The 18,332-nt window shown below is 54.1% G+C and overlaps 1 protein-coding gene across 1 annotated transcript in view; it reads right to left on the bottom strand.

The window, feature by feature from the left end:
- Positions 1-12,802, bottom strand: part of HEG1 (heart development protein with EGF like domains 1) — a 44,807-nt gene extending 32,005 nt beyond the window's left edge. The window contains exon 1 of the mRNA XM_035536741.1: positions 12,435-12,802. Coding sequence (XP_035392634.1) covers positions 12,435-12,624 — 190 coding nt within the window. The 5' untranslated portion in view covers positions 12,625-12,802. The remainder of the gene's footprint in view (positions 1-12,434) is intronic.
- Positions 12,803-18,332: the final 5,530 nt, after the last annotated feature.

Raw genomic sequence — 18,332 nt, 5'->3', positions numbered from 1 at the left:
AGGGCAGCACAACAGCTTTCTCTCCCTTCCCCTCTCCATAAAAGCTTTAAAAAAGAAAAGTGAAGCAGCAGCAGCTGCTGGAAGGAACCCTTTTGGGCTGGGCAGACCTCCGGAGACCCACAACCACCACAACCTCTCTCTCTCCTTGACTCGCCTGGAGAGATGGCCCTCCCTGGAGAGGATGGGCCAGATGCAAAGTTCTTCCAACAAACCACACACGGGAGCACCTGGCCTCCTCTGTTCATCGCAGGCTTACAGCAGGGCAGCCCGTTAGCTCGGGTACAGACCCGTCACCACTCATTTTGTTGCAAGCTAAGCTGCCAACTGGGTTCTGCCTCTTAACTCCCCACGACCACAGCTGTCAAGAGAAATATTTTACTTTAGCCCAAAGCCGTCGCGCCACCTGCGGGCCCAGTGTTTGCGTTTCCCGTTAAAACCAGCAGTGCTGCTCCCCAGGCAGAGCAGGGCTGGGAGCTCCTTTTTCTTTGCAAGCAATAACAAGGCAGCTGGTTTGGGGGAGCCGACTCACGGCGTGGCCAGGACAAACAGATCAGGTTCCAGCAGATTTCCCAAGGCCCTGGCTTGGCTGGACCTTGTGAAACTGCTGGAAACGTGCAGCAACCTGCTGGGGACTGGTGATTTTGGGTGTCCAGCCACGCCGTGAGCAATCAAGGCACTGCCCTGGCCAGGAGGTGACTGCTGCAGGGATGGTGAAGGCTCAGCCCTGGCCACGTCCTCGGCCGTCGGACAGCACGATACCAAAAAACACAACGCCGCAAGCACTCAGCAGCGGCTGCGCCACCTCACAGGCATCCTCGGGAGGGCTGTGGCCACCCCAGGACCATCCGAGGGCGATGTGAACGCACAGCAGCCTCCCCAAGAGGCAGCGCAGCCACAACTGCGGAGCCCACATCTGCGGGGTTGCATCATCTCAGCATCACCCCAGGCTCGGGGTGGGGAAAAAAGTCATCTAAACTTAGAAAACTCCCGGCTGGCCGGAGGCGAAGCTGTGGGCTCGAGGGAGGAGGAGGAGGAGCAGGGGCAGAGCCGCAGGCAGGGCAGCGGGGGGCACGGTGGCTGCCGGCCCCCGGGCGCTGCGTTGGGAAGCGCGGCTGCGGATGTCGGGATGAAGGGCGGAGGCCGGTTCGGAGCCAAGCGAGGTTGTGTGAACAAAAGCCGCAGCCCTAAATCTGGACCGTCCAGGGCGCGCTGGGATTTTCAATTTCCTTCCTTGTTCTTGCCCTGAAAGGAGCAGCCCGAGGCAGGGGGGAGGAGGAAAACTGGAGCTTAAAAAAAAAAAAAAATGTTCGTGCTTGAGACCGGTCAGTTCAGCGTAAACACGCCGATAATATTGCTTCAAGCAGGTCCCTCGTGTGCACTAAGCACGGGAAGAATGCAAGAGGTTTTTAACCACATGCACTTAACCCTTTTTACTAATTCTAATTTTTTCTCCGGCATCGCGGCTCCCTCTCCCCTCCACGACGAGGAATAAATAGGGAGGATTTATCCAGCCACCAAAGGTGACGGAAACTTTAATACAGCAGCTCGGGATGGAGCTTAACACCAGCCACAGCTCTGCAGGCTGCGAGTTTCGAGGTCCCTGGCGTGGGTGGCAGCAGCTGGGATTTCAGTGTCTGCCTCTCTGTGTCCATCTGCCTGTGCTGCCCCGGGGCTGGGGACAGTAGCGTGGTCCTTGTGGGGCTCCTGTGTGGGACCACGACAAGATCAAGAGTGCTGCTTTTGCTTCCTACCTTTTTTAGTGGCTCCACACTCATGATCCCAAAGCCCAGGGATCTGAGACAACGTAAGAGAAGAAAAAAAATCAGTAATTGCTCTCAGAGCAGCACTGTGGAGCAGCAAAGAGGAGGTACTCCAAAATGAAGAGCACACGCCAGTCAGAGTCACTCCCAAAGGCCAAGGACAAAACATGTGCTGCAGAGGGACAGGATGCCGTCCTGCTTACCCAGTGCTTTCCAGCCTTTCAGTTTTGGTGTCCGAAGCACTGCTCCATGAAGGCACAGCCTCCCAGGCCTCAGCTCAAGCCTGGGAAACCTGCATTTTGTGCTCAACTTGCTCAGACAATTTGGGTTTAATCCCCAGGTCCCTAGGATCCCATGGACCTATATTTCTGGAAACCCACCATCCCAGGGCTCAGAGCAGCGACTTAAGCCTCTGGTCACAAGGTCTGGCTTTTATACAGCTTTTGGCAACTGAATTAACAAAACAACAAAAAAAAGTCCTGTTTTACTGCTGAATCTTTGGAAAACACTTTCAAATATGAGCCCACTTCTAATAGCAATAAGCTGTCTCGTGATTATTCGCACTCCCCAGAAGACCCCATACCCATGCAGAAACTCCACGAAAAACTCCCTGAGCAAGAACCAAGCAGCTTGCAGACACCTAATTCCCTCTCAAAATCCTCCAGGCTTTTCTGCTGCAGCGGTGCAAGAGGAAAAGTCACCCACGCACTACTCCTCGCTCCTCTTTCCAGGGATTTTAAAGTCCCCTCGAAGCTTTCCCAGGCGGGAAGGCAGCGGCAGGGCCACCAACGCAGGCAAGGGCAGAGCCAAGCTGTGCTGGACCCAGGCTGTTGTCGGTGTAACTCCTGCTCCCATCCGAGGGCAGTGCTGCTGGAGACTGTCAGACGGCGCGGGGAGGAAGTCTGCTGGCAGGGCTCCACCGCAGCCGAGTTGCTAGGTCACTGGAACAATAAAAAGGCAAGAAAAAACATCCTGGCTGCAAAAAAGAAAGGAAAAAAAAAAAAAGGGAAAAAAATGAAAAAAAATTCTATGGCAGCTCCACCAGCATGCATAGTGCTGGCAAAGGGGGGACGAAATGAGGCTTGGGAGAGCAGGACAATGCCACTGCTGGCTTTTATAAGCACGCGAGTTCATTTATAACCAGCCCTTTCTCATACAAATAAGGAAATAATAGAAACAAGCTTTGCAATTGTTAAAAATCTCACATGGGGCTCACCAGAACAATATTTCAGGGGAAGCCAGCCCACTGCTGGTACGGTGAGATTAATTACCCTCTGAATGCTACCGAGGGCATCACCCTGCATTGTGCAGCCTCCTGCAGCACTCTAGCACCCCAGCAGCTGCCCCCACGCATTTAAGCGGGCACGAGGTGGTCCTGGGGCTCCGGCTCCTCCGAAAGGAAAGGCAAGAGCAGCTCAGAAGTTGCAGGACCAAATTCTGCTTTCTGAGCATTTAATTTATTTCAGGGCCAGGAGGGAGCATTAGCTCATTCTGCCTGACCTCATGTGTAGCAGAAGTCACCGAACGGAGCTTATTTACTCCTGACATAAGCTCAGTGCCTTGGATTAGGCTTAAACGGAGCTTGCAGGGGAAAAAAGAATAAGCTATGGGTATTCGTGGGCTGGCGTGGATACCAAGAGGACTGCTTGGTTTGGGACGCTGTGTTTTCCCCTGCGAGGGGCAGGAGGGTAAGACCTTTAGCCGGGACGTGGGCTGTGGCCCACAGGGGAGAATAAAGCAGCTCGGTTTGACCCAGAGCCATGGAAGAAGTGGCACAAGTGCCACCTAAAGGAGCCAGAGCCACTGGCAGAAGTTCCTCAGAAAAGCCCAGCGCCCTTCAGCAAGCGATGCACAGGCCCCCAGGGAGCATCCACAGCTGAGGCGGCAGTGGCAGCCGTCAGCCCCAGGACCTGGGGACCACAGGCATCGCTTTAGTCTAAAAAAAAAAAAAAAAAAAAAAAAAAAAAATGTGACAGCGCGGTATTTCCACGTCAAACCCTGGAAGCAAAACAAGCGGGAGCTCTGAGAGCTGCTTCCCGCAGCCGGGAGGGACAACAAGCAGGAAAGCCACCACCCTGCCAAGGAAACCCTTCCCGCGGGTGCCAACTGCACCAGCACAGCTCCCCCAGGAAAGGGGAGTGGGTGCCACTGAACTGGGGTCAAACGTTTGGTCCCATGTTGGGGTTTAAAAAGGATTGTGCTTTCATATGTGTGTGTATATATATATATATATATATATTCTTTCAGAGGGGTTTTCTAAGCAGCATCTCACTGGGAGGGGAGGACAAGTTCTACGGTCACTGGATAGGAATGGGTTTGGGAGCAGACGGCCAACCCAGGAGCTCAGTAACCAAAGGATGTAGCAGGGACAAGAGGGATGAAGATCCCAAGGCCACCAAGGGTGGATGCATGTTGGAGACGCTCAGATACAAGGCTCGCTGGCTTCCCTCCTCCATCCAGGCTAGCAAAACTCAGAACCACCCCAAGGGTGAATAAGAAAAAATAAATTAATTAAAAAGCTTAAAGAGAAATGGATCCCCTGAAGAGATGAGGGCCCCTGCCTCCCTTCTCCCACCCGCCACGAAAGGACAATGATCTAAATCGCATTTCCTCGATGACACTGTGCCGAGCGGCCACCGGCCGCAGCAATAGCAGGGCTCAGGATGGTGCTGCACCTCCTTCTTCCCAGGGACGAGCCAGCTCCTTCCCCATGGCACACAGACACCAGCCCTGCTTCCCCACCACACCACCACCACCGGTTCCTCCCATGGGGATGGGATTCTCCCAGTTTTGGCTCCATGCAGTGGGATGCTGGGGGTGATGGAGAAGGGCAGGGTCGGGGAGCAGACCCATGCCCACAGCCTTGGTATGTGCCTGCAGAGCAGGGACTGCCATGGGCTTAGGTCTAGCCACCCCGTGTCCCTCAGAATAAAACCTTCGCGGTTACTCTGCACTCTCTGATCAAGTTTCCTCCCTAAGAAACATCCCTTCAAAGGGCTTTTATCTGCAGGGTTGGCTGCTGCTTTCATACCACAGCCCCATTCTGCATCTGTTGAAAGAGCTGATAACGTCCCCAAAAGAATTAACATTTAGATCTTAGTCCTGTAACCGAATCCCAAGCCGGCAATGATGAACATTCAATGCCTAAAGCTCCTCAGGGGTATTTTCCTTTGAGCTCTTCCAAGCCCCTACCAGGGCTGAGGAGCTCTCTAAGGATGTCTTTGTGAGCCACAGCTACTGAAACCCTGCTCCGTGTCCTGCAGACACAGACACAATTGTGCCCAGCTCCAACCCAGAGATAAAGGATGAGTTACAAGGGCAGGATTGTGCTCCACAATCGGGGCCCTTGATTCTGGCATACAAGGAAAGCAAATCATGCGCAGTTTGTTTGCTGAGGCTTCCCCTCCTGGAAATACACTCGCAGCACTGTGCTAGGACTTAGCCCAGCACACAAGGTTGCATTCCTCCCTTTTGTGCTCCCTCCTGACACTGCTCAGCTACCTCCATTTGTCAGCTCGAGAGATCTCACAAGTTGTGCAGGGACAAACCTGGCCAGCACTTGTACCTGGTATCGCTCCTCCCAGAAGGTTTAACTTCTGCCTGCTACAGTTTCCCTGATAAGAAAGTGTTTTCTTACCTGGGATGGCACCGATGCAGTGGAACCACTGTTCAGAGACGCTGTGAAACACTTCCCCTTGAAAACACGTTAGATAAACATCTTTTGGGGCGATCCTACACGGGGAGATGCTTTCAGCTCCCTTTCAGACCTGCCTTGTGCTTTTACAGAGAGCTCAAAACCGAAACCAAACCCCGAACCTCTCAAACACCCAAGCTCCAACCCGTCCCAACCTCCTCCCCTCAATGTACGCATACTCCAAAAAGTCCTGTCCTCCCCTGCTGGGCTGCAGCACCCTGCCACAAGGCTACCATCGGTTCTGCGGCCACATCCCCAGCACAGCGATGCTCACCACAGTGTGACGTTTCACGCCGGTCCTCGGGGCTTAAGAGATTTTCCACCAGAGGAAGGGTGTTAACGGCAGCGTCCCGGCAAGCGGTGACGTGGGTAATTGTGCCCTGCAGGCCCAGATTCCTCCTACAGGCCCGGATTCCTCCTGCTGCCCCAGCCGGTGCCTTTTAAGCAAGCGCCGTGCCGGGGAGCTGCCTGCATGAGTGGCAGCGAAGCCCAAAGCTCCAGGAGAGCAAATCCTGCACTTCGCAGGCCCCCGCCTGCACAGCCACTGCAGGGCGACCTTGCAGCCCTGCCCTGCACCTGGGGGAGCCTTTGCTTGTGATGAGCAAGTTCCTCCTGAAAAGGTTTTACTTTGATGTTTTGGTTTCAAGCACGCAGGCTGCTTTAGGAATAAGAGGTACGGATGTACATGAAAACCACTGAGTGAATCCCACCAAAAACACAGCAGCAAAACGAAGCCTTCCTTTGTTAGCCCCAAGGAGGTTGCCCATCAATCCCAAAGCCCCTGCATGGGTTTTTTTCCATGGTCTGGACATCCCAGAGCGAACCTTGGGGAAGCAAATCTGGAAATGCTGTACACCTCACTACAGGCAGGAGGTAGGCCTGGTCTCCGCTACAGCCTCTCAAATCCCTGACACCACATCATGAGGAAAAATGATGGGAAAAATGCCCCAAAGGTGCACATGCTGGCTCTGGGGGTATCACCACGACTGTCCCATGTCCTCTGGGAGATGCAGGGACCCCAGGACAGCCACCAACCTGGCCCAGTGAACCCCTCCTGGGACCCACGGCCACTTCTACCCCGGCAGGTAACATCACTCCCCAGCTGACTTCCACCTGAGCTAAATCAGCTTCAGGTTGAAAAGAAAAGGGCATTTTTCCCCAAAGTTCACCGGTGAGAAGCTCGCTGCCATTCTAATTGCTGTGCAAACAGTTACTAGCTTTTGGGTTTAGGTTTTTGCTTTCCTCAAACATCTCCGCAGTCACCTCAGCCGGCTGAATCCAAGCGGTGATCCAGGAGCCCGAGACCTGCAGCAGGGCAGTGCTCGGTCATGTCATGAACAAGGTGGCTGTCCTCACGAAAGCAGCTTTAAAAACCCTTTCAAGCTTCACGTCAAATGCCAAGGCCACCACAAGGTGCCCACAACACTGGGCAGAGAACAGCTGCGTTTGCTCCCAGCCTTCCTGTGGCATTGCCCCGTGCTTCCAGCACCAGCGCACTCTTTGCCGGCCTTCCCTTCTCCCAGTGGAGCGAGGCCATTGCAGTGGCCGAGCTGCTCTTGTGCTTCCAATGTATGCACACAGCATGGCCAACAGGAATGGCTAAAATTGCCCCTCAAACACCCCAGAGACCAGCTTTGCACTTGTGCTGCCTTTAAATACAACCAGCCTGCACTTCTCGTCTGTCTCCTGGATTCGCAGCTCACGTTTTTTTCTACCACCTCCACAGCCAGCAGCTCTCTTTCTCCCCCTCTAAGCGATTCTCCTGTAATGACAGTTCCAGGAGTCGGGGCTTTCAGGAGAGAAAGCCAAACCTTCCGAGGCACTCAGCACAGATCAGGACTTTTGGCAGCAGCGGCCCATCGCCCACAGCCGAGATGCTGAGTACAGCTGGGGCGATGCTCCAGTAACCGCCTGCAAAACCAGTTAGCGAATGACTCGGCGTAGGGACGCAGATTTACATACAGTTCTACACTTCCCGAGGAGCCCCACCTGCACAGGGGACAGGCAATGGAGAATTCCTCGTGGGACTGGATGGAGACACCACAGCAAGCCCTGTCTGGGGGAGACGGGTTGGCTTTTGCACTTCGGACACTTAATAAAAGGCTTTCTTATTCCTCGTGCATTTTATCCTGGCTTCTGAAGAGACAAATCACATGAGACAGCTTCATCTGAGCAACTTATCACACCTTTCCCTTGTGTGGCTTTGCCCAGACACTGACAGCTCTAAGAACAAACCACCTTCCCCCCCAGCTTCACACAAGCACACTTTTGACCCCAGCATCCCCATCAGTGAAACCCGGCAGGTGTTTCACCTTCCTGCAGCTGGTCCCACCCCTGCCCCTTCTTCAGGACCAAGGTAACTGCCACCACATACAGCACCCAGCTAGCACAAAGAGGCGATTAACAGCAAAGAAGGGATGGGACCCAGCATCCCGAAATCCGCACTGGAAACCACAGAGCATCCTGACGCTAGGAGGTCCTCATTTCAAGCAGGAGCTGGTTCTCGTTCCCACTTTGCCATATGATTTCCTGAGCACCCCGGCAGACAAGCTTTGACACTGCTCTAACACAGACAACGGCAATGCGGGCAGCTTGGAGGAGCTGAAGTTTACAGAGCTTCCTTTCCTCGAGGGAACTGCATTTTTCTAAGATTATATTATTACTTGGGCTGGTCGCTCAGTAATGCAACATCATTTCCCTTTTGGGTGGGAAAGTTCTCTCCTTGTCCTCTGACTTGAATGATTTCAGCCCGAAAGGATGACTGCAAACTCGCTGCATAATCGAAGAGCCGAAAGGGAACCGTGCCCCTGGCTGCAGCAGCGGGATGCTGTGGTACAACGCACAGGCATTAAAAATGTAGGGCCAGTCGTGTGCACGCCCCAGCTGCACAAATGCAGAAGAGGGTGAGAGGGAAGGGTGGCCAGATGTGACAAAAACACTTTCTACTGCTGTGCACCTACAGACTTCATTCTTTCACTGAGCCTGTGCTCGCAGCCCACTTGCATGTGCTCTGGCTGAATATCTCAGCAAATGAAGCTCTGGTATTTATGGAAACAGCAAATTACAATGCAAATGTTGCAAAAGTGCTCAAAGAAATAAAAATTTGAATTTGTAATCAGGCCTATTTCCACTGAAAATTGGATTCTGCCTTTTATGCTCAGCCGATCGGGAAAGAGAAAAACACACTGTATGACCTACATCTTCAATCGAATGTAAATAACAGGGCCTGGGTTTGGGGTATTAGAGGCTCATGACAAGCTTGCTCACCAGCTGCAGACTATGGATTATCTATCAGGCGTTATCAGGGGAATACAATGAACAAGCAACCTTTCATTTGCCCAGAGCACCTGCTGACCCTCTGGACAGCCAAACCGCCCTTAAAGCTTCCTTGCACCACTCTGACAGCAGAGAGATGCTAGAGCAGGTGCCGGGTTTTGGCCGTGCTTCAGGATGCATTTTCATGTTGCAAGAAGGCAAATTTTTGACCTTTTCATGGAAATAATTCTTTATTCTGCCCAGGCTCGGTCTCTGCTCTCACCCAGAGGACGGCTCAGTGCTGGGGTGGGCAGCTGACAGGGTAAAGCGACCCGCGGCCAGCACAGCCGACCCACCACGGCTTCTCTTTTTCATCATTTCCATTTCCTACCGGGGAGCATTTCTGATCACCAGCCCTAAAACTGGGACCTGTAACGGGGGAAAGAAGCTCCAGAGGACTTCCAGGATGGGTAGGAACTCTGCTGCTCGAAATGAAGCAGCATCAGAGACTTTTGACACCGAAAATCACATCCCCTGGGGAGGGTCCCCACCGCCCAGCGGGGCTGGCCACAGCCAGCGGAGGTGCTGCAACAGCTGCCCGCCTCCCTCGGCTTCCCAGCCACACGAAATAATTACAGCAAATTAAATTATCCGTCTGAAGTGGTGATCGCGGCTTGGGAAGAGAGATGTGCGAATGGCCGCTGAAGCGCTGCACTCGCGAGAGGCACGGACCAGCTCCAGCAGTTCGCTACAGGGAAACGAAAACTTCAGGTGAGCCCAGCACAACTGCGCCTTTCCTCCTCCTTTTCTGAAACCACTTCTTTTTTTTTTTTCTCTTTTCTTTTATGCTCTTCATTCTGTACCCCGAAGGAGCAGAGCTAAACCTATGCAACCCCAGGGACCTCTCGGCCCACAAAATAAATTCAGCACCCCTCCTGTGCCACCAGCTGTCCCCTGACATCATGCCGAAGCTCGTCGGCAGCATCCTGCACCGCTCTGCACCAGCATGACCGCACGGACAGCTGGGCTTCTGCCCCCGCAGAGCCACCCGATACGTACCGGAAAGTCTGAGGCAGATTTGGAGGCAACACAGCACTTTAGTGCGAACAGGCATCCTCGTGAACCTCTTCCTTTGCTCCTATATCTGCTTCTTCCACCCACAGACAGTTTCAGAGAAGGAAAGTTAATGAATAGGTGAGCGAGTACAGAGCGTGCGCCCCTCTGCCAGGGCAGGAGGCTCCTGACAGCCAGCCTGGCTCTCCCGGGCTGCAGGCAACGCTGGTTCCTTCTTGGGTGACCTCCTGCCTCATTTCCCGGCCTCGCACTGGGGAAGCTGCAAGGAAGGGCGGCAGCTGGCAGGGGAAGGAGGGAGAAAGGACAGGAGGGAAGGCACAGATGGCAGAAAAGCAGACTGAGTTATCAGGGCAGCCGCACGGCTGGCGTCCCCGCCGGGCATCAGTGCTGACAGAGGGCTGTAGGGAGGTGTGGGGAGAAAAGGGACATTGTAGGAGCAGGGGGAGGATTCGCAGAGCCAGAGACCCCATCCACAGGGACCTCATCAGGGGCTCAGTGCCACCTCTGCCCTCCCCACGGCACCACTGTGATGGCCTCTGCGGGGGCGCAGCAGGAGCAGCAGTGTTTGCCAAAGGGGTGGCCACGTGCCATGCACCCCATGCAGCAAGGGATATGGAGGTGTGTTATTCCCATTTTACAGGTGGGAAACCTGCAATAATGAGACCAGATGGAGGCAGAGCTCCTGACTGAGCCCACATATGCCCCAGCTCGGTGGTGCCCATCGGGTTGCCCGTCTCCGATGCAAAACATCTGCCAGGGAGAATCCCATGGTGGGCTTTGACACCAGCACCTCCTTTCCCCATCCTTCCCGCTCCCCAGGTCACCTTTTTTTTTTCCCACTCCTGCCTCCCCTCCCCAGGCTCAGCCTGCCCTTCGAACAACAAGCAGGAGCCACCTGCACTGTGGGGCCATGCCACACGCATTCAGAGGCACAGGCAGGCCAGGGAGGACAGCCGGGCTCCCCAAGCCCACTTGTACTCGCGCTGCTATCTGCTCGCTGATAAAGGGCCGCTGCCTCCCAACCTCAGAGCTGTCTCGAAGCCGCCCGAGATGTAATCTGTGTTTCCACGTAGCGGCGGCGCGACGGGTTCACAAGAAACGCTCCCCCCTTCAAACAAACATTTTCAAAGAACTCCTCAGAGCGGTGCAAGCGCCGACGAGACAGACAGCGGGGCTTTCTGCAGGTCGGCCTGAAAGCGGTTCAGGAGACCCCGTCCCACCGCGCCACTTCTCTTGACTGACGCAAGCATAGAGCTGTAGCTAACAGCGAGTGAACTGCAGCTGTCGGGACACCCCGTAATTTATTATGCCGTTTGCTCTGGATCGAGCTACTACTGTGCTATTTATCACTGCTCCTGGCTCGGGGCTGACGTGATTCACGAGCACCTGTAGCTGCCGGCAGCGCGGAGCAAACTGCAGAGCCCCATGCCCCCGGCCAGACCCAGGGTTTTGCAGCACGAGGACAGCCAGCTCGGGCTTTTCAGGCTCGAACAAAGGAAACGCATTCCTCCGCCGACTCTCAGGAGCCATCAAGGTCACAGGAAAAGATGCCAGATAGGAATCTGAGGTGAAATTGAATATATTTATTTTTTTTTCTATCCGGCAAGGGATCTGCAAAGGCTCTCGTCAAATAACAGCTGAGAACTTTGCAGACAGTTGCAGATTTTACCTCCGCGAGCCTCACAGCAGGAAAAGCAGTGTTATTTTCACCACTTCTGGAGGGAGAACTGACTTGAAGTGGCACCAAGAGCTCTGTAGCTGGGCCGGGAAGGGACCCAAATCTCCCTAATTTCAGCGCGGTATCCTGGTCACCAGGCTGCTCTCACAAACACCGTTAGCAGCTTTAATGCACTGCAGGGTGCGCCCCAGCCGGGATCCCCAGCCAAACACCTTGCATAGCGTGGACACATCCTACAAAGGCACACTTCAGCTACCCAAAGACAACCAAAACGTTCCAAATGTAGTTTTGCCACATTTCCTGAAGTTTCACAACTTGAGCTTTATAAACTGAACCCTGCATACCAAAGCGTGGTACTCTCCTCACATCAGGAACTAAGCCAAAACTCGGCGGTCCATCCCAGGCAGGTGATCAGCCGTCCGGACGCAAAACCCACGCAGGTCTGTGTTGACGTGCTGGATTTCCTCAGCCCACCTGCAGCCGCCCAGCACCAGCTCCCCCAGCGCATCAGGACTTAATCATCCTGTGAGCCCTGTCTCTTCTTGGCGCGTGGGTAAACCCGCTCACCAGGAGATGAAGCGAGCTCTGCTTTTCCTACAAAAAACCCAGCCTACCTGCTCCCTGTGCTGAAACCAGCCCCGGCATCACCTGCAAAGCACCACGCCAGTCCCCGCTCCCGGTCGCAGATGTGGCAGGCGAGGAAAGGCGCGACTTTGCAGGTGACTGATGTGCCGCTTTGGGGTGACACAGAGACACCCTGACACACCTGTCCCACGCATGGCGTGGGCTCGGTGCCCACCCGTGCACCCACTTCCCCTTCGCAGCTTTCCCCCCGGCTCCCTTCACCTCTGGAAGGATCCCAGCACTCGGGGGGGCTCCGGGAAGTCCTACGGAGCGGGGCAGGGGGCTCGGATAGAGCCCCCAGGACGAAGCCACCAGTGTGTCCCCCCGTCCCCATCCCGTCCCCACTCACCGGGGCAGCCGGCGTGTCCCGCGGCGGGCGGCGAGCAGGGGCGGCCGAGGCGGCTGCGAGGCGATGGAAGAGGAGGAGGAGGAGGAGGAGGAGGAAGGCGCCGGAGAGGGGGTGCGAGGGGCAGCGACCCGGCCGGCGGGGCCAGCCCCAGCCCCAGCAGCAGCAGCAGCAGGGTGCAGGCTGCCGGCATGGCGCTGGGGACGGGACGGGGAGGAGGAGGACGAAGGGGGGCTCACATGCCCGCCGGGGGACGGGGCCAGGCCGGCTGGGGGGTGCCCATAGCGCCCGGGGGGGGGGGGGAGGGGGGGCCGGCCAGCGGCGGCGGCAGCCTGCGGCCAAGTGCCGGCGGCCGAAAGTAAAAGGGCAGGCGGCCGAGGCTCCTCCTCGAGCCTGACATCACCCGGCGCGGCCCCGCACGGCTCGGCACGGCCCCCCCCGCATCCCTCCCCCGGGCCGGCCCCGCTCCTGCGCTGCTTTGACCCCGGCCTGGCCTCCCCCGGGCACCCGGCACCGGGGGGGGGGGGGGGGGGGGTTGAAGCCCAGGTCCCCCGGGGGGGCACCGCCGAAGCGGCTCCGAGCCGAGCCCGGGGGGCGTCGGGCAGCCCCCAGGCTCCAGCCCCCTCCCGGCTGCGCCTTCGAGCCCCCGCCAAGTAACTTGGAAAGCCTTTATTGGTCCTACAGCGAAGCCGCTGGCTTCTCCATGCCAGCAGCGGCTTTCTGAGGCTGCGGCTTCTTGCGGGGGTGAGTTCCCAGGCTGGGCTGCACGGGAGGCAAAGGATTTCCCTTTATTGTTCTGAAATTCCCCTTCCTCGCCCCGCGCTCCTGGTTCGGCGAGAGCACACACCGCGCAGCTGGGGCTCGGCCCTGGCTGCTGGCAGCCCCAAGGAGCCCGGCCGCAGCGTCCCCACCGAGCCCTCCATCCCCACCAGCAGCACCCCGTCCTTGGCAGCCTCTCCCCCCAGCAGCACCCGTCCTTGGCAGCCTCTCCCCCCGGGATGCTTGCACGCCCTTTGCTTCCCCCCCCCCCCCCCCCCCCGAGCTATTTATTTCAGGTTCAGGCTGAATTTCCCCCAGCCAAGCACAATCCGGTGTTCTGAACACGGCTGGCAAGCGACCACCCACCGAATCCAGGACCAAACACGGATTTGGTCTGTACCCCCTGCTCCCTCTTTCTCCCTTCACCAAGAGAGAAGCAAGCAGCCGGCTACCAAACACAAACTCTCCTGAAGGCCTCTTTCCAGCCAAAAGGTGGCACTGATGAGCCCACACAAGCACGCGAATGACAGGAGCTTGTCCAGTTAGTCCCGGACACGGGGATTTGGCATCCCGTTATTATGGGTTTCCCTGAAATGAACCGGCATATCGCAACCCCGCTTCTAATTACACAAGGCAACATCCCAGCCCTGGCAGCTGGGGCCACCTGAGCGACCCAGAAGATGCAGGCAGCTGCCACCAAGCTGCGTGGTCTGCACAGGACATCCTTGGGGTCCTCCAGCCTACGCCAAGGGACTCACCCGTACCTTACGGAACGGGTCGCCTAAAAAAAGGCTTCCTCCTCAACATGATGGAGATACCCACACTCAGCGAAGCGATGTGCCATCAAGAGTTAAAGCTGGTGTGAGGAGGAGCTGTAAAGTAGCTTGCTGCTTTGGGAGACGGCCCAGGGAATGCAGAGCAGCAGCTCAAATAGCTGGGGGATATCTTCTTGCATGAAGTGCATGACTCCCCGTTACCAACTCCTACAACAACAAGCACTCTGCATCCTCTGAAGCTGTAAATCCAGCAAGCAGGAAGCGCGGGATCGAATGCTCTTCCAACAAGTCTCAATAAATTCTTCCTACTGTTTTACTCAACAGGCACGTTGAGAACAAAATCAGCAGCGCGTAAATGCAAAATAAATGTCGCTGAAAGAACAACCTTGAGGAAGACGGGGTTGGTATCGGATGTCCCCACCTCCTGGTGGCCCTGCAGTGCACAGCAGGGTCCCTGCCATGCCCTGCCACTGCCTACAACACCCAGGCTGGGACAAAAGCACTGTGATGGGAGCTGGTACCATTAAACGAGTATTTACCATACAGAAAAAGCTATCCCCGCTCTGTCGCGGCTCCAGTCACAAACAGCATGTTATTCACAGGCACCTGGAAAGGAAGCGCCGATGTCCAGGCTGTTTTGTACTTCCCAAACACAATCCCTTCCCCTACCAGCTGCCCAATTTGCCAAGGCCTCATGGCTGTAAATGCCAAGCTACTGCCTTTTCCTGCCATGTCACTTCAGTCCTACCTTCGCCGCTTCAATGAGGAACGTCCCTGCACCGAAGAAGCCAACTCACGATGAGCTCCACTATTTTTGAGGTCCAGCTCACCAAGTGAGCTCATTCACTTCTCCCCACGTGGCCCCAAGCTGTGCGTCCCCGTGGCATTGTACATGGCACCAGCGCTTGTCGCAGGGCCGCATCCCGCTCCCCAGTAATGGGAGATTTAAATGCATGGAATTCATTTCCCCAGGAGTCAGAAGGACCAGGCAAACCCTGATGTCAAACAATGCCTCCTGAAAGAAGCTGTGACCTAAAAGTCTCCCCAAATTATGTATAAATACACTCAATGCTTCCATCCAAAAGCAGCACATTCAACTCAAAAAAGAGTTTAAAAAGAATAACAGCAACACAGGAAGCCTGTAACATTACTATATAAAACATGATTGATAGTAAAAGCTGATTAATTGAATCCCACCCCTCACCCTACTCTGGGGGAGGAAAACCAGTTTGTTTTTGTTTCACCTTGATTTCCATGTTCCAGTCTGAGGGGCTGGAGGCACACAGCCCAATTCACCAGGTTCTGCATTGTTTCGGCCTGAAATCACTAAAAAACACAGGAGTTTCTACAGAAGAGGCATCTCCATAACACCTCGTAAGGATTACGCTCACTGGTCACTTCTCGTCAGTTCTATAGGAACCCTTCACAGCCCCAGCCAACACCATGAAACTCCTGCAGCTCGCTTGAAACGCAGCCCAGATCTGTCTAAAACTTGGATCAGGCTCATAAACCTCAGACAAGTTTTAAACTGATGATGAATTAAGGTACAAAGTGAATATTTTCTACTCCTGGAATTTGTTATTAAAAGTCCTGAGTTTCCAAAGTGGACAGATAGTTCCTAACCAAGCAATTAATTACCTTCGCAGTCTCCTCTCGATGCTGTAAGCCATCCGTTAATGGATCCCAATCATCCAAAAGGCACTTAGCACCTGAACATTTTCTTGAAATTCTGGGGATAGTGGTGTTTGATTGATTTATTTTTACAAGAAATGCCTGCCTTGTACCTCCCCTTGCAAGCAGCTCATTCCAGATACTTGACATTTGGAAGTCAGGATGGATACGGGTCTTGTGCTCTCTTTTCATCCCTCACAGAAAAATGCACAACAAAATAAAGCCACTGGATCCAAAATGTTGCCTTTTGAATCCCATTGTTGGAAATAAACCCAATATTTTCTGGAAAAGAAGAAAAAAAAGTCAGCCATTTCAATCTATCTGGTAAGAAGCAACTCTAAACCTCTGATTTATTTCTTTCAGGACCCTTTTCAGCCAGCTCTGGTTTGGAGCGCATCAGGAACAACCCAGCCCTTCCAAAAGCCCTGCACAGCAGCACTGCCGTGATCCAAGAAGCTGCTGCGGCTGCCAAGGTTCACGAGCAGCATTTGGATCCCATAAAGTTACAGGTGCACTCCTGCACCACCGGGCTCTGCCAAGCGGCACCAAGGCTTCTGCTCACAAACCTCTCAAATCCGGGCAAATCCCAAAGCCACGAGGGGCAGAAAGGGAAGGAGCTTTTGTTGCACCCCACAGCTTTAGGGCTCTGTGTTTCCAGCCTGCAGTTGGCTGCCAGAGCCTCTCACCCACAGCTTTTAGGGCTTTTACCCAGAGGTCTCGCCTTGTCTCGGGTTTAAATACCATTACACCAGATCTAGGTCTCAGCACTGTGAAGTCAGAATGTAAGTTCACTGCGGTCCTGTTTTATACGGAGTTACCAGATTTACAGGTTGACTATAATCTTTTAATTTTCTCTCGTTTATTGCAGTAATTACCCTTTCTAGAATTCACCAGACAAAGGCAGTAATTCAAATAACCTCATTTTCCCGCTGATTTAAATGACATCCCTAAGCTGGCTGCTGTGATTCAGCACATCTCGTCCAGCCTTACAGGCGTAGGTATGATGCCGCACAAAACTGTGCCTGCCTGAACCAGAAAGGCAGGGGTGAGAACACACCGCCTCACTCTCGCAGAGAGCCTGTTCCTGCATTAGCCCACGCACAGAATTGTCCTTTGTTCAGCACATTTTGTCATGCTGCTTCTGTGACCGCTGTTACCTGCTAGGAACAAGCGACCATCCCAGCTGTGAGACCTTTTGGCCAACATACACACCAAAGAACATCCAAGGAAACCCAAAGCTGACCAAGAGAGAGCCACGAGGGGAGAAAAAAGAAATATGGATGTGGGTTAAGCTCTGGATTTAAGGGGTTTGGCTCTCCCAGAGCAGACTCCTGATGAGGGACACAGACAGACCTTAGGGGGTGATGGCAACTTATACAAAGCAGCTCTCGTTTAACGCCAATATCACAATGAAACTTGGCTTTCCTCCTGCCCATTCTCAACCCTATTTGTGTTGCAAGTGTTTTGAGGCAGAAGATTCTGATTTCTGGACACTTGTTAATGTTGCGGCATCACAAACACAGCATGAGCTTCTAGGCGAGACTGCAAGGCAAATAATAAAATATTTATCCTACCGTCTGTGCTTATATCTTCTGCAAATGAACCTGTCAAAACTTGATCTAGCAACCTACAGTTGAAGCCTTAAAAAAAAAAAAAGGCCCTTTTACATTCACATCTCTCTCAAAAACAAACGTCCTCCCTCCCTGCCCCATCGCTAAACATCCTCGTTTCTTAAAAACAATTCCATGAACTCCAAGGAAAGTAGATTGTACATGATAACAAAGCTCACACAGCTAAAAAGATAGAAGGATCTTTTCATAAGGACGTTAACCAAACTGCAACTTGTAGTGGACAGATAAGGCTCAGAGCTGGGCCCCAAACCGACCTTCAGGGATGCTGAGTCTTCACTAAAGCTGCAGCAGCCAGAGCCACAGTTTGGCTCCCAGGTGGGCAGAAGGAACACTTCCCACTCACAGTGGGAATTCCCACCCACATTACTTCCCTTCAACCACTAAATGTTAAGCTGACAAATTGCTATCCCTGATTTCATGCATCTTTAGAGTGCTACAAAAGCTACAGACGTTTTTGACAACGCACCCCGATGATCTGCTATGCAACTAGTCTTTCTCTCCTCCTAGAAAAGTTTCCTTGATACGCAAAGACCTGCATGCCAGCGGGGTCTGAACTCATCCAGCCTCAGAAGTGGACAAGTCTGTGGGGTTACAGGAGGGCGGACCAGCCAGAAACCCCAAATACGGTTGCTCTGAGGTTGATCAGGGTACCCCAAACCACAGGCCTTGTCAGGATTAAGTCAGTGGTTGGGAAGAAAATAAAGCACAAGCTTGATTTTCGACTAGCATTGGCTTTTCAAAAGCACAGGATGTGCGAGGAAGCAGGTCAGACTGCTCCAAACACCGTTATCCCCAACCCTTCAGAGGTGGTGGCTCCTGAAACACGCCTTCCCTCCACCGTCACTGTTAACTACGTCAAAGCTAATGCCCTGAGAAAGACGAGCGCATTCCTTTCTCGAGCACTGAAAAGGAAAGTTGCTCTACTTACAACACACAGCGGCAGCGAGGAAACCAGCCCCACACGACGCATTCCTCTCCTGCAGGCCCAACGGGAGGAAAAGACCAAGTGCCGGTCTTCCAGCATGGCGCAGGACCTGGTACCTGCCATGCTGGTGATGCCAGGA

Source organism: Cygnus atratus, chromosome 6 (genome assembly GCF_013377495.2).
Source record: "Cygnus atratus isolate AKBS03 ecotype Queensland, Australia chromosome 6, CAtr_DNAZoo_HiC_assembly, whole genome shotgun sequence".
Lineage (NCBI taxonomy): Eukaryota > Metazoa > Chordata > Aves > Anseriformes > Anatidae > Cygnus > Cygnus atratus.
Note: the sequence above shows the minus strand (reverse complement) of the source record. Positions and strands in the feature narration are given on the sequence as shown.